The 15,609-nt window shown below is 42.4% G+C and overlaps 2 protein-coding genes across 3 annotated transcripts; both read right to left on the bottom strand.

The window, feature by feature from the left end:
* Positions 1–1,419: 1,419 nt before the first annotated feature.
* Positions 1,420–12,086, bottom strand: baz1b (bromodomain adjacent to zinc finger domain, 1B). 2 transcript variants are annotated; one of them, XM_037267122.1, is made up of 21 exons: positions 11,326–12,086; positions 10,423–10,539; positions 9,526–9,670; positions 9,181–9,373; positions 8,704–8,825; positions 8,383–8,580; positions 8,120–8,308; positions 6,726–8,019; positions 6,456–6,611; positions 6,222–6,360; positions 6,012–6,139; positions 5,822–5,933; positions 5,639–5,737; positions 5,373–5,550; positions 5,013–5,195; positions 4,656–4,803; positions 4,393–4,540; positions 4,209–4,318; positions 3,928–4,058; positions 3,700–3,806; positions 1,420–3,436 (listed from the first exon to the last, which is right to left on the bottom strand). In XM_037267122.1, the coding sequence occupies exons 1-21, from the start codon at positions 11,442–11,444 to the stop codon at positions 2,773–2,775; spliced, it is 4,680 nt and encodes a 1,559-aa protein (XP_037123017.1). In that variant the 5' UTR covers positions 11,445–12,086; the 3' UTR covers positions 1,420–2,772. The 2 variants fall into 2 exon arrangements, with proteins under 2 accessions (XP_037123017.1, XP_037123016.1); XM_037267121.1 differs by having other exon boundaries at positions 5,822–6,139.
* A 265-nt stretch (positions 12,087–12,351) lies between these two features.
* Positions 12,352–15,107, bottom strand: bcl7bb (BAF chromatin remodeling complex subunit BCL7B b). Its single transcript, XM_037267123.1, has 6 exons — positions 14,934–15,107; positions 14,456–14,531; positions 14,284–14,371; positions 14,028–14,186; positions 13,809–13,912; positions 12,352–13,713 (listed from the first exon to the last, which is right to left on the bottom strand). Exons 1-6 carry the CDS (start codon positions 15,023–15,025, stop codon positions 13,642–13,644), a joined length of 591 nt encoding a protein of 196 aa, XP_037123018.1. The 5' UTR covers positions 15,026–15,107; the 3' UTR covers positions 12,352–13,641.
* Between the last annotated feature and the right edge of the window lie 502 nt (positions 15,108–15,609).

Below are 15,609 nucleotides of genomic sequence, written 5' to 3'. Positions count from 1 at the left end.
TCTCTGTGATTTGTGGGACAAGTTGCACAAAAAAGCCATAGGCCTATTGTGACCCCAATTTGGATTTGCACTAGCATTTGATAGAGAGCTGCTTTGGAGCTACGTTCCTTCAGCTTAATGAGGCCTAGGACAAGGAGGAGCGTTATTTTCTCGAAGAATTCCTTTACAATTTAAGTAACGCTGACTTCTGATTGACAGATGTGATATTTTTATAAACTAAGTTGCATAGAAAATAATTATAATATAATAACAGATAGTTGTGGTTGAAGTTGTGTAGAAGAACACTGCATCACATTGAAAAGTCTATTATTGGATATCACCATCTATACAGTTGCTGAAAAAATTACCCAAAATATTGATATGTAAATGAAAAAAAATTGTAACATGAGTCAATCAAATTAGGTGTTAACATTTTTGATACAGCTGTTGTATTAGATTTTAGAATTGGCAAGTGGTCAAAATGTAGCCTGTTGGTGTCTGTTTTGTGTTGACTATTTTCAGAATAGAAGAAGCTAAACATGACTGCAGAGCATTTAGCATCATGTCTGGCAAGTCAACACACACTTGTTCTCTCCTCACCGTACACCACAACTGACTTTGACCTCAGGTAAATATTTGCTGGGCAACTCACTCCTCCACGTCCACAACCACATGCCCTCGTTGTCAGTTTGTGCAGAGTTCAGAGGTCAATTTGAGCACAGCCAGTGTTTTTTTTTTTTTTTTTTGAGAGCGGCACACCTGCTGCTGCTGATTTTCAACAGTTTTGGAAGCAGAGCCCATTTGAAAGTTGAAAACTGCACTCATTGCTGTTCTTGCCTTCAAATGAATTGGAAAAAAAAATACACTGAATTTGTACCTCTTTAATCACATTTAAGATGCTTTGTCCACTATATAAATTATGAAATTCAAAGGGAAACAATGACTAGCCAAAATTAGGTTTTGTCAAGTGCACATTTTTTCTGGTGGCTTTGGCTCCATTTGGTTTTCACTATAGGCAGAGGCGTAGCCAGGAATTTTTCCAGTAGGGGCGCACGCCCACAGGAAAAAAAATCGAACATCACCCACGCCGTTCGCTGATCGCTAAAACAACATCCGGGCCCGGGAGGCAAACGGTGAATGGATAACATCGCGCACATAGAATAGCGCAAGCACATTCGCGCAAGACCGAAAGAAAAAAACGGCATGAAAATGAAGAATCGAAAAAGCTCGATTTTTTTCAACCGGGGCGCAGGGAGTCCTAACCGGGGCGCCGCCCCGGCTCGCCCCGGCTTGGCTACGCCTCTGACTATAGGAAGAAACTTGTTTAAAATACATTTTTTGAAGGATGAAACTATCCTTCAAAAAATGTATTTTAAAAACTAAACTATAAGATAAATCACTCAAATTTTCATTGATTGACAAATACAAGGACAACTTCAGTCTTGCTCATAGCCTTTATTGGAAAACCTTTACACATAATTACAACTTAAATCTGCCTAAACTATAAATACACATATAAAAAGAACTGTGTAAAAGAGTCAGCTCTCAACTTGAGGGGGCAGTCAAATTTCACTCATTGGTTGTAAGAATGGAGTAAAGCAGAAACACCCAAACATTAAGTCATGAGGGAAAAAAAACACTACGAAGAAATTACGTCACAGGATGAACACAGGAAGGCTATAGGGCAGCGTCTAGGCTGATCATGTGACAGAAAACCTACACAGGAGAATATTCAAGTGAAGTGTAAATGATATTTTACATTCCCCGTATAAAAAAAAAAAGTGGCTACATAGGCATGAGCAAAGCTGTGACTGAATCTGAAGATAGGAGAGAAGCGCCACCTGGTGGCTCACTGAACACGTCCACCGAAGAGCTGCATTTTGATTGTAATAAATGGTTGCTGAGGTGTTCTGAGGTGTTCTTTACAAAAAATCGGCCACTTTTGCCAGGAAACAGTTCGAAAAAAAATACCAAACATGTTCTCTGCACAAATAGAAGAATCCTGATTTAACATTAATGCAGAATCCTGATTTAACATTAACGTAGATTTGCCTTACAAACCCCAAATGAAATGTGCAAAAAATATTAACTCTTCAAAAATACCCATATTTGTTGTTTTACAAATGTTTATGCACATTTTTATCAAAGTGGTCCTGCAGTTGCTGGCTTGTTTGGTACATTTTACACAAAGTAGTGCACTTCACAGAACCTTGAGGTACCGCTTTGTTTAAAGTGGCAGGCCACGACAGAACAAAAAATCCAAATGATGACGCTTGCTTGGTCAGCCTGCTGGTTCCAAAGTCACATTTGGGCAGTAAAGTAGAACGCAGCATGTGACCAAAGGATTTGAGAAATTAAGAAAACAAATGTATTGTACAAAATTTGCATTTGACTGAGGCCTCCCGCAGAGATATTAAGTATGTCATTGTACAATATTTAAAGTGTTCATGGTGTGCATAAGGGGTTTGTAGCCACACGTACACCAAGTAGGTACCCCACTCAAAGAATGAAAATCGCTGCACAACTGACATCGGGACATTTTTAAAAGCCCTAAGAAAGTGACAAGGCTCCATGTGCTGCTTGTCTATGTCTAATTTTTCAATGAGGGAAAAAAAAAACCCCACCAATAATACAAATTACAAATATAAATCCTTTTTGAAAATTATGAACAGAAATTCAAGAAGACAAAGAGTCATTGTGAAGTTTGATTCCCTGCTGGCTGATGGAAAGGAGTCTGATCACTTGGACAAGAAATAAAAACTCAAAAAGAAGAAGCCAAACGCACCCTGGGCTTCATGAGCGCTTCTGTCTCTTGGAATGTCGCTGTCGACTCGGCACCTCGTCATCGCTGCTTTCCTCGTCGACCTCCAGCCGGCCCCGCTGCTGCCGAGTTCTGCGAGCGTTCCGCTCACCGTTGCAATCCTGCTCCCTGTAATCCTTCCTGGCTGCTTTGGAAGCGGTCCTCTTACTTCTCCTCTTTCCGCTGTCCTCTTCTTCATCCTCACTCTCCTCATCCTGTGCAGCTGCTCGGGTGTTTCTGCTTTTCTTTGCGCCTGACTTGCCATTCTGAATTCTTTTCTGCGGAAGTGCCCGATCCTCTTCCTCTTCTTCTTCTTCTTCTTCCTCCTCTTCTTCTTCTTCTTCTTCATCCTCCTCTGACGATACGGGAGCTTGACTGACGCGCTTGCGTGTGCGTCGTCGGAGGTAGCTGAGGCCGGGTAGCATCTTCTGGAGCAGCTCCGTAAAGGCCGTCTCCGTCTTGGTCATGCAGGAGAGCACGGTGCTGCCCTGCTCATTGTACTCCTCTGCATTGGAGAAGACCAGCTTCATGTCCTCCATGAAGTCTTGGCCGTGGCGATAGGAGCCTTGGCTGAACTTTTTCTGTATGGTCTGAAAATCCATAGGCTGCGAAATGATGTCCAGATAGTCCTCGGCTTCTTCTGTGGACACTGGGTCCCTGAGTGGAGTAAGAGCACCCAAGGTCAAACAGTCAGGAGTATGAAATTACTATTATTGCATATTATACGTAGATTCCATGGCCTCTTTGGGGGGTTAATTGTATCACTTTAACTATGCAGCATAAATCCAGCCTAATTAATTGTTTAAAACGTTGTTGATCAACTTTTTGGAACATCTTCATTCCAAAAGTAATGTAGACTGCTTAAGAACTGTGGGAAAAAAGGTCAAATGACTGAAACACCATTCACATCAGTAACTCACCTGAAGGGCCAGCTGTATCGAAACTTGGTCAGTTTTTTAAGGATTTCCTCACATTTCTCCAGCTCCAGTGCTTGTCTGCGCACACCTGACTGAGAGCTCTGGCGAACCTTCAGGAATGGCACATAAACATGTAATATGAACAAGTGAATATTTTGACAGTGTTCGGAATTTTGAATTGCCGATTAACAATTGCCGAGAGAGAGAACAAGGACCGGATCGCTTTCTCACCAGTTCATCGATGTCTGCAGGGTTGCTGGGGCCAGTCCTCTGCTTGCTGCTCTGACTAGTAGAGGACGACTTCTTTTTGGGTTTACTTTTCTGCACGGCTGAATTTTGCTTCCTCTTCTTTCTTGGTCTCACTGTCAAGCAGAAATAAGACTCTTTTTTTTTTTTTTTTTTTTTAAGTTGAGTGCAGTTTCACTTCCAATGCAATACAGAAAAAATAGCAAGTCCATTTTATTCTACACCCACTTTGTGACCACGTCTAGATTAAGTGTTCTGATACTCACAGCTGTGGCCCATGGCCTTGTATTCACACTCTTCCTCATCATCTTCCTCCTCGTCAGAGTCTTCCTCTTCAGACTCCTCATCTTCTTCATCGCTGTCTTGTTTGTAGTTCCTGTAGAGGACAACTCTATTGCTGACAATTTCACGGTTGAAATTTGAAGCAAAATGCAAAATAGTCACACTTACCTTGAGCGCGTGCCCCGTCTGGCCAATGTGGGCTGACAGGCCGTGCACAGCCACTCGCCTTCAGGAATGCGGTGCAGCACTGGCCTCAGGCAGAAAAGATGGAAGGCCTTGTTGCATTCGTCACACAGGATAAGTTTCTCATCATCACCTGGGAAGGATTCAAAGTTTCACTCTTTCAAACAAAGACTACTTAAGTCATTCTCTCACAGTACACTAAGCTATGCTAAAGCAAACAATTATGCGAGACCAATTGATCATTTTACCCTTTTTCCGACAAACTTTGCAACGGGCATTCTCGGCAGACATGTCCCACTTGATGCAGGCGTCCAACATTCCAAGCAGCACATGCATGCGGGAGAAGGTTTGGGCCTCCCGGATAGACGTCCTCCACTTCTCTAATGCTGTTGCCACCTAAGGGGGAAATATTTGAAATAAACAATAGTTAGACCGCACCTGGTTATTAAATAAGGCTAGGCGGCACAACAACAAATAGAAGTAGGCAACGGTTGTTTAATGTGGCAACACTTGACATCTGAAGCCAGATTCAATTGGCTAAGGGGGGGGCGTTCCGATGCCAATTCAATGTTTTTTTCTTTCACTATTTTGACCTATTCTCTTACCTTGGCCTCCTCCGCCAGTTTCTTTTCCTCATCCACCTCTTCGGCTTTGCTTTCTTCCCCTCCTTGCTTTTTCTTCATTTTCTGCTTGGGGGCCATGAATCCTTGCAAGAACTTCTTGATCACACATGCCTGAATGGTGATGATGGACTCTCCTAATTCTTTCAAGTTGTCCATTTTTTCCAGCTGTATGCAGATAATGCAACAGACAATCAGTATCAGGTCATTTATGCAAAATTTGATGACCACAAAGTCTCCACGAACGTTTGAATACAGAGGGTTCCGCAAAAATTGGAAAACAGTATCATGTTATGTCAGACCTTAGTAATTGCAGGTTACCATACACAATAAAAACCTGCTCACCTGATCTTCCATGTCTACGTCATCATCAAAGTAACCCAAGCCACCCTTCAGGAGGCGTGAGGCTATCTCCTGAATATCACCGCGTAAATATTTCAGTAGCTCTGCGTCCTCGTCAGGGACCCCAAGACCCACTTTGTCCTTTCGGGTCAAGTTGATGGAGTGTATGATGTCCTGGTAACTGTTCAAGGGCAATAATAACATAGTTACTTACCTACAAGGTAGATAGAAATAGATTGACAAGAGAAATAAAATACACGACTATTCACCTGCTTTCTATCTTTGCCTTCAGTTCACTCTCTCTAACTCCGTGAGGATGTAGACTGTCCATCAATTCTTCCAGTTCGGCAGGACTGTCACAGATGAACCTGGCAATATTAGATTAGAAATCAGATAGGCGCACAAATTCCGAAACCAAAAGGCCAAGATAGAGTTGAATGTAAAAGACTAACCAGAGATTCTGTCCCTGCTTAGGAGTTGTAGTTTCTATACAGACGTCCGTTGCTGCCCCTAGTTGGGCTCCTTCATTATTAGCACCATCCACACTTCCATTGTCATCAGCCTCTACAAAAGGCATTTTGATAAGTTTGGCATGCTTATGGCGACAGAAATATGTTCTTCCTAATGTCACAGCAGCCTCACCGTCGTCCTCGTCATCCACATCAGGCTCGCTTTTTTCCTCAAGAGGTGTGAAGCTATAGTCTATGCCGTCATGCACCCAGCCTTTCTCAATGTAGAGTCCAGGAACAACATCGGAGAAAAACCAATATCTGGACAAATGGACATGTATTAATATTACAGTCGATTTGGTCATTTTTGCCAATATTTAGTGGTTAAAATAATTCCACTGACCTGTTATGATTTCTGTCGGTGCCCAGTGGAGTTCTACGTAGGACCAGTTTGGCCTTTGTTATACCCTCTTGAAAATTCTTTTCCATGGCCGCTCTTTGTTTGCGTTGTCGCTCTTCTTCGGCTGCCACTTCCATGCGTTCTTGGGGATGACAATTTAGAAACAAATGAGTCTGCGAACCCAATTGCACTTGCCTACTTGACTGATGAGTAAGTATCAAGGAAAGCAGGGCTCACCTTTGTTTTGTTTGTCCATCTCCTCTCTTTCTCTCTTGGCCTGCATGCTCATGAGCTGCCTGCTCTTGACGGAGCTGATCATGTCCACCAACTCTATTTTTACCTCGTTTTTGAGCTCCTTCTTTGGATCCTCCTTTTTTTTCTTCTCATCTTGTGCTGTAAAAAAAATCATGTTTAATAAGTGATGCCATTGTTTTAATGAAATGCCTTTTTATAATCATCAATTGCATTTTCAATTCACACTTTGGTTCTTATATCATCGCAATTTACCTTTGCCCTCAACCTCTTTCTGCTTTTTCTTCTCAGCCTTCTTGCGATTGACCTCTTTCAGCATTGCCACGCGCTCCTTCCACAGTTCAGCGGTGCGTTGCTGCATGCCATCCACGTGGTCTTCCACCGAGTACGTCATGAGAATGCGGTGGCACAGGGCTACCAGCAAGCTGACTTTTTCTTCTGGCTCAAGCTCAAACACCTCGACAGTTTCGAGCTTTTCCAGAAACTCGCTCGTCACCACATCATCAAAGCCGCTCATGGCCATGTCCACGGACCCATGAGCGCTCTCCTCACCTTGAGCATCAAAAGGACGCAAGCACAACCTCGCCAGCTCCGATACAGAGTGCAAGGTAAGGGGGATCTCCGATAAAGGGATATCGAGCTCGCTGTAGCCCTCTGCGAGCTCGTCTTGCAGCAGCGTCTGAAGCAGCACCACCAGCACGCGGTTCAGGTAGTGGAAACCAGAGCGTACGCCGGCCAACGATTCCATCAGAGCCGTAGATGTGATGGGATACTTGTCATCTGGCATAAGTAGGCCTGCATAGCAGTGAAGGAACTCCACAACCATAGCCACATCCCCAAACAGGGTGTTTGGCAGCCCCTCGGGCATGTCGACTAGCTTAAAGGTCGGCAACGTCTTGCCATCTTTGATTTCCTGGTCCTCGTATCGACGGGACTGTTCGAGGCGGAGTAGCATTTCCCTCTCGCGACGTTCCTTGGCTTTTTCCCGAAGTTTCTCTTTGAGATCATTCCGCCGCTTCTTCATTTCTTCTTGCTTTTCCTCTTCGCTCATGGCTGCCCAGCGTTTCTTTTGCTCCAGTCTCTCCCAGCGTTTTTCAACCAGCTCTTTCAGCTCATCGGGTAGTCTGCCACGGTCATCTGGTGACAAGGCCTTAGCAGCCTTTGAGATGAGGGCAGACAGAACACTCTTTTTGTCCTCTTTGTCCTTGTTCTCCTTATAGTAACGAAGAAGGTGGAGAGCCATTGGATGTAATGGTTTCCCTAGTTTGGGAGTGCCTGTGGAACTGCTGCGAGCTCGTTTTTTGGGGCTGCCGGCAGCGGGACTCTTAGCGAGATGCAGCAGGGTCATCTGCTTCATCTTAGGTGTCTTGGGACTTGCCTTTGCATCTTTTCTAGAAGCTTTAAGAATATTCTTATCACCGGTCTTTCCAGGTTTCTTTCCGGATTTTTTCACAGTTTTCAGACTCGAGGGACCTGAGCTTTTACCTTCTTCTTTCTTGGTGGTTCCAGAGTTCTTTACTTTTAATGGTGAACCATTCATTTTTATTTTCTATGTTAGGGGAAAAGCAGAGAAGACACAAGCACATGAGCGCTTTAAAGAGGAAATATCTGATCAGACCGTGTCAACGTTTGCATGCAATAAAACCTACCTGCACATGACCCCAGATGGTAGGACTAAGGGGCTTCCCGAGAACATCTTTCTTGCTTTTTCCTTTCTTCTCCCCCTTTTCATTTCCTATGTGCTCTCCTGGTGTACCAGGTGTCTTCGACTTCTTTCTAGGTTTACCTTCAGGAGAAGTCAAGCTCTTACGCTTGGTAGAGGGATTCCCAGCTAAAAACTTGAGTCAAACAAAAATGTGAGATGATATCAGTCACAACATAATAAAGAAGAAATTACCAGTGCTGTCCGTACCTTGTGTGGGTCGAGAAGAAAGTCGCTGAATTTACTAGGCAGATTAAACTTTTTCACTAATTCATCTTCAACCACCCAGGGTGCACTCTCCCCCATGCCCAGCCTCTGCGCATAGTGTCTGATGAAGTAACGGATGATCTCTTTGGTCGGCGGGCGTTCCGTTCTGAAAAGACTGTCTGCTGGCACAGCACTGATTACCTGTGGCACAGGTCAGAAAGATTTGTCTTCTTTTAGTGTTTACGTATGCAACAAAACATTTCAAAGAACACACGAAGCATTGTCTTTGTTGACATAAAAACAAACCAAGAAACAACAACATACCTTGTCCTCACAGACGAGCTTGACGTCATACTTATGAGGAAGAAACTTGGGAAGCGCCCACCTCTTCTTTTCTTCCTTCATGGCAGTGGGAAGTTTTCTTGGTGACCGCCGTGCCCTATCACCTGGAAAAGAAGAAAACGGTTCAGTAATGAAGCAAAACCACTAGCAAAAGATGCATTGCGATGTTTGGCTGTGCACATTTATTATTTAAACAGATCAGGATTGTGTGTTTTTTTTAGAAACACTGCAAACACACAAACAGGCATGCAAGGACAGCCACAATGGGGGCTCAAACGTGTGCTGTCCCATTAGCTGTAAACGGAAGGGGTTGATGGCTTGCTCAAGGGCACCTTGAAGATGTATTACAAAACATTTCGCTTGTGTCATTCACATTTCCAAAACAATCCTTAAAAAAAAAAAAAAAAGCCATCTGTAAAAACATTTTCAATGCATTCAGCTCTTAGTGTTTAAACTTACTGAGACTCTCTCTCCTGCTCTCCTCCTCTCTGTGGGCAGGTTCCTTCCTCTGGTTCTCTTGACTGGCATTCTCTTTGTCACTGGATGGAGAATCACAGGCACCTTCAAGCTTCTTCTCTGCAGCTTCACCCTCAGGGTGCTCGAGGGGATGGATCTTTGCCACCTTCGCTCGTAGACTTTTGTCTTGGCTCACCTTAAATAAAACATGTTCAAAAATATAACAAGCATCAAAATGGGATTCTGCTAACTAGGTCAATAAATAAATGAACAAATAAATAAATAAAATAGTGCTTAAGAAGTACTATCTTTCAAAACATACAAGAAATAACTGCAAATTAAACTGACCGTGAAGTCACACTCTTCGCCAACAGCATACTTTGTGAGGATTTCTAACCAGGCCATTTCAACCAGTTTGTCTAAAGACACTGTGTTGTGGTGGACCATCTCCAGGATGGGCTTCTCAAACCAGTGAGGATATTCCTCTTGAAGCCTGCGCAGATAGAACAGTTAGCCCATTTTGTGGTTAGAAATAACAAAACAAAAAAGTATATGCATTATATTCGACTATTAGTACACGGTGACCCAAGACCACCCATTTTATCAGTGTGCAATATCAGAGAACACCCATGTAGTGTTTACGCAAACACAATAAGATCCTTCGTTGGTGAGGAGTTATGTAATTGTGTAGCACATAGTGTCTAAGCTTGCAACTGCCTCATCCGATTTATGTTTGTTGACCCTCAGTTCTAGTTTAATTAAACGAAAGAGAAAGAATATCACTTGGTGTTATTTTAAATCCAGCTCCTGATCTGGAACAATGTATCATTTCCCCTCATGTCTTTCTACTCGCTCCATTCGATTCTCTTAAACTGTTAATTGTTCCTTACGTTTCGATTTCACTGATTCTAATAAGCGAGCTTTTCTAAGACCAGAGCGGTTAGAATGACTCAATCGCACGCACATCCTCCAAAATAGAAAGAGAGGCGGAGCACCAGCTTGATCCAATCACAGAACCGCTTTAAGCCTCATGACCGTCACTGGTCTGAGAGTATGGCTTTGTCTTCACACTTCTAAAATATGTCACAACACTGAATTTAAAATTAGAGATACTGGAAATTGTGGATACAATTGCACCCTAGTCAATTAAACTTTAGTCTTATTGTGACATCTGCTCTAACTATCTGGCACACCACTACCACTCGGAATACAAAAAAAAAAAAAAACTTGTCAATCAATACTTACAATTCTGTAACTTCTTGTTCCTCCTCCCATGCTTCTTTATGTGTCAGCTGAATGCTTCCTGTACTCTTGCACGTCCAGATGCGTTCTTCATACCTCTGCAAGCGGGCCTCATACTCACTATTAACATTTTGTCAAGGACAACTTCAGCATACATGACCTATCTAGGATTCGTGTAGTCACAAATCATATTAGTCATAAATATGAAGGAGAAAATTAACTTGTTAAGCACTTGGATGTGGAATTCAGTTTGACGGATGAAACAATAAGTCTATAGCCTGAAAAATAAATGTGCATAAGACACACATTGACTTGACAAAGTATCTGATGGTTTTACTGCGTGAAAACTCATCTGCAGCTTGTCCTACTGTGTTGACTATCACTGGAGACTTGGTGTAAACATTTTTCTACTAAAATGGGAAATAAACTGTACCTCAATAAGTCTTTCACACATCTCTCTTTGGAACTTATGGTTGCCATATCACACTGAGCCTTCGCGTTAACATATGTGAACGTGCTATTGTGACATAACACTACCATTAGCATTGGGACTAGCATGCCCGGCTGGCGATGATGGTTGACAGCCGATTCGCCGAAACTAAAAGTAAACGGAACGCTTGCGGAACATATCCAATAAAGTGACTAAACATAACAGGTAGATCTAGTAGGTTCTAAGGGTCGGGAAATTTTTGTTTTTAGCAAATGTTAGGCTAACACTCTTGTCAACGAGAACAGCTAAAACCACTGAAAATGTCAGATCATAACAAATTAACAATATCAACAGCTGAGCGAATTTGTACAAGGGTATGTGTGTTGTAATGCCGTCATTAAAAGACAAAATGCTCAAATAGCTACTGATGTACGGCGACAGTCGACACGATTAACCGCATCACATTTGGAGGATACTCTTTGTTCCTGAAGGCCTCCTTGGTGTGCTCGATGATGTAGACCTCCTCTCCCGGGCCTAGCGGCTCGGCTAGCGGCTTAGCTAATGGGTAAGGCTTCCGACCCAAAAGCGGTGCCATTATAAATCAAATGGCGGTCGCGCAATCAAATAATCACTTTAATACCAGTGTAAAATAATACGACCTTAACTTGTATCCCGGTGGCTGATAGCATGTATCACGCTTTTACCGGTAGGCCTACAACTCAACGTGTAGCAGCTAACGGGCTAGTTAGCAGCCCGGATTGCTATCGCGTTGCAAAACAAAACAGTGTGCCTTCTTCCTCGCCTCTTCATCGAATGTCTCTTCTCTGCTTGAGCGGGGACGCCATAGCTGTTGCAAGTCCGGTTCCAAATCGACAAAGTTATTTTTTGAAACTCGTGTCGAGATATTTGGCGAACTTTTATTTTCCCGGTTGACCTGTCAGGATGCAATCCGGTCCCCAAGTCAAATTCGCGGCAACAGCTCCACAGTCCAGCAGGCGGTCTGGCGCGAAGAGCAATTCGCTTATCAACTCAGCTGTACAAGCGGAGGTCTCGATGTTTCTTCGACTTTCCTACTAATCCGTCTTCGCTTTACGAAAGTAAAACAATGCTGGTAGTGCTTGAAAAGAATGTCTCGAAGAGGTTAATTCCTTGTCGAAATGGCGGGAGTTTCTCGAACACCGGCACAATTTCGCGCACCCTCAACTCTCCCGGGTCGTTTCCCCGGCAGCAAGCGGCGTAGCAACCGAGCCCCGCCCTTCCTTGGCAGCCATTGGCTCTTTTTGCGAGGCGCTCTCTTAAAAGTGGCCGGAAATGACGTCCCATTGGCTGCAATCGAAGCATCAAGGCCAACCCAACATTGCATTTCAGACTTTACGTTTAGTGGCTGAATTAACTGTAACTGTACTTTGGTTTATAATCAAGTTGTTTCATAAAGTAATAGGAGAGCCGGTGCCATCACATGTAAGTTGTTCTTTCATCATATGTTTAAAAACAAATTCAAGTTTAGTTGAAATGAAGCCAGTTTATTATGGTTAAAGCATTTCTTTAGACAAGCGCAAATTTGATACAGTAATAAATATTTTTTTACAAAGCATTTTGATCTTAAGCCAAAAAGATGTGCTCACCCATAGTTTTAATATGTCTAAAAGCATTAGCTCCACATTTGTCATTTTCAAAATGTACTGTGACTAAAAACAACAATGCACATTGATTTGGAAATACACAAAGCCAAACGTCAAGAACATAAAAGTACACTTACAGCTATAGTTTCAAAAAGTGTCTTTTACAATACGTAAATACCAAGCACAGTTCACTGCCCATGTTCATCAGTTTAAAAATGAGTCAACACGCTTAAACATTAGCAGGGAATGTTGCGTTGTCAATTCAGTACAGCAATGAATAGCACTGCTTGTTCCATCTACACTCACCTACCACAATATTAGGTGTTGCACAATCTAATGACCAGAATCGAAAATGTCTTCACATAGAAAATAATGCTCGTTTTTTTGTACAGTGCCAAATACACGTTTAACTGCTGATTGCAATTTGCAGTGTTAAAATTCTTCCATCACAGAGGTGTCTCTAATCTAGTGCAGTAAAGACCACAATGCCACAATTGCCTGTTTTTATGATGTAATTCATCTTTAAAGTGCTGTGAACTACAATAATACTGGACTATTAAATGACATTTGAAAATAGCTTAGCATCTTATCTCACCATAAAGGCTGATCTCTTCGACTAGACTGCATTGCTTTAATATTAGTTCATAGCCAGCTATCATCCCCTCCCAGAGTGACATTTGCATTCTGGGTTTAAGTAAATAGACAAACAGGAAAAACAAAGTAGTCTTCAAATATTACAAATGTGGTCAAACAAAATCTCATTCGTGGTTCCTTTTTAATCTAACAATTTTTATCTCGTCCCTGCATGTACATTTGAGCATCAGGCGTTCTGTGAGAAGCAGACAGTCAAAGATTCCAATCCTGCTGTGGCCCAAAATGTGGAAGTTTGGAGTATTTGATAGAGCGATGCTTGCCCACTTCCAAATAATTGACAAGGTACTCACACGCAAGGCACTAAACCAACACTGTTGCATAAAATCTTCCCACTTGATTGTGAATCTAATACTAGTACAAATAATGTGTGCATAGAGCATAGAATAGATCGTGCAGGCGTGCCAAATGAAGTGCAAGGTGAGTGTATGTGAAGCATACAACAAAGCCTTAAAACCTGAACGTTGAACACTTAGCTGAAGTGAAAATAACTATGGATAGGTTTCTTCACATTGTAAACTATCTTAACACTGCATTTTCTCCTGTGCAAATCTTCTTTAAAGGAGGTGCTCCTGATTCCTCAGACTCCTCCTGTAGAATGAAAAAAATGGTGGCTTAACATCGCCTAACTGAGACAAAATTGTTTTTGCGCGTATTTAAACCACTTTAGGAAAGTGGTTTGAAACCTGTGTGTGTATGGCGCTTCGTCTGGCACTTCCTGATGACAGAAGGTCCTCCTTGATCAGAGTTGGGGGCTCATCTGCTCCATCCTGTCCAGAGTGAACTGGATCTGAATTCATTAGGGTACAACATCAGAAATTAGGTGATGGCAGTGAAGAAAGAAAAAAAAAAACTACTTTTCTTTAGGATAATTGTGTTAATCTGGGATAAAGGTATTGACATACCATCTACACTCTCTTGACCAAGCATTGGTGGTTGGGAGTCTTCAGTTCGGAGGCTAGAGGTATGGGGAGGGCTAACCTGCTGCGAGCTAGAGTTGCTGCTGCTGTTATCCATTTTAGGATGGTAAACATCAGACAGATAGCTCTGGTTGCTGTTTTCATCTGATGGAAAGAGAACATTCATACCGAGCATAAAAAAAAAACTCATGCATTTGGTCCTATTTTACTTCTTCATCTTCACTCCCCCCTTGAGACTCACCAGTCAAATCTGGCAAAGAGTTAGTGTTTTCAAGGACCACGTCTTTTAGCCCTCTGGCTTCTCCACCAGTAGATTTGGTGCGATAGATCTGATATCAGAAGTGAATAGTGATACAAGTCACGCACACATACATAGTTGAGTTTCCTCAAAGAACACATGATTGAAACGCCACCTGCTTTGTTTCTGTCACTGGCACCCACTTGAATATGCGCAAGGACGTGTCTCCAACTGTCACCCATTTCTTCTCCCTGGAGATTAAGGTAGTTGTGCTATTTTTAGACAAAAGCTAACAATGATCTCCTCTAATCGGTTGAATTTGATCCTCGACATACAGAAGATGGCCGCGTTTTCTGCCTAACCAGATACAGAATTTATCGCTACAATGACTGTCACACTGATAATCATTCATGTTTATTACCGTCATTGTAAAACGTCAACTGGATCTTGTTGTGCAGCGCTGCAGCCATATTGACAGTGCATGGCGGAAGAAAAAAAACAGAGCCCCGCCCTTTTCCCCCAAAACGCGGACACCGATTGGTTACAAGCTATGTCAATTATCTAACTTTTCCGACTGAAGTTAGTTGAGCGACGTAGCAGCTAACGTCTGCTAAAACATTTCCTCCATATTGTAGTCTAGACAGCCAACGTACCATTTGCGCACTTTCTCGATTGCAGCCAGAACCTTTTTAATGTCATCCTTGGCGCGACTCCGGGTCTCAGCGCGGCCTGAACGTCCCGACATCTTGACGCTGATACTGTATGAATCATCTAATGATGCATGAGGAAAACTTAAGACCTAGCCCCTGCTTTCTATACCGTAGTAGTCTCGCGAGAGTTTCAGTTGAACTCTTTATCCTATCACCCCCCCCCCCCTTTTTTTCTCTCTTGCACAGTATTTAAAGTACAGTATTCAATATATTAAAGTACACATGTCCCATTTTAATCAGATCACTGCGGTGGTGAGTTTGTGTAGCAAACATCGTAAATTGGCACAGGTTGTATTTTAATTTGGTAAAAAATATTTTATTACTTTGGTTCTGGTTTGTAAATTTAACACGCGGATGAATTGTCATAACGTTGAAATAAAATCTATATCCATTTATTAATATAAGTTCCAGAGATGCAAAATCTATGTACATTATTAGTATTCGTTATTTCTAAGAAATTAATTTTTTTTTAAAAACTGTCTATGACGTATACGTTGTCGGGCATGTTTATAGACATTAGGCGGGAAAAGTGGACTGCTACTAGAGTAGCTGACCTGAAAGACTTCAGAATCAAGGTAATAAAAATATAATTTAAACTTAAAAGCCATGTGCCAGATTA

This window comes from Syngnathus acus, chromosome 13, assembly GCF_901709675.1.
Source record: "Syngnathus acus chromosome 13, fSynAcu1.2, whole genome shotgun sequence".
Classification (NCBI taxonomy): Eukaryota; Metazoa; Chordata; class Actinopteri; order Syngnathiformes; family Syngnathidae; genus Syngnathus; species Syngnathus acus.
Note: the sequence above shows the minus strand (reverse complement) of the source record. Positions and strands in the feature narration are given on the sequence as shown.

What these genes read in the sequence shown, in the direction of transcription:
- baz1b (XM_037267121.1), bottom strand. Translation starts at nt 11,444, where the DNA reads ATGGCACCGCTTTTGGGTCGGAAGCCTTACCCATTAGCTAAGCCGCTA. An exon ending in AGCTCGTCTGTGAGGACAAG is followed by an intron (nt 8,581 to 8,703) that starts GTATGTTGTTGT and finishes CCTGTGCCACAG; the next exon opens with GTAATCAGTGCTGTGCCAGC. An exon ending in CCATCTGGGGTCATGTGCAG is followed by an intron (nt 8,020 to 8,119) that starts GTAGGTTTTATT and finishes CCCCTAACATAG; the next exon opens with AAAATAAAAATGAATGGTTC.
- bcl7bb (XM_037267123.1), bottom strand. Translation starts at nt 15,025, where the DNA reads ATGTCGGGACGTTCAGGCCGCGCTGAGACCCGGAGTCGCGCCAAGGAT. An exon ending in CAGTGACAGAAACAAAGCAG is followed by an intron (nt 14,372 to 14,455) that starts GTGGCGTTTCAA and finishes TTCTGATATCAG; the next exon opens with ATCTATCGCACCAAATCTAC. An exon ending in CTCTTTGCCAGATTTGACTG is followed by an intron (nt 14,187 to 14,283) that starts GTGAGTCTCAAG and finishes TCTTTCCATCAG; the next exon opens with ATGAAAACAGCAACCAGAGC.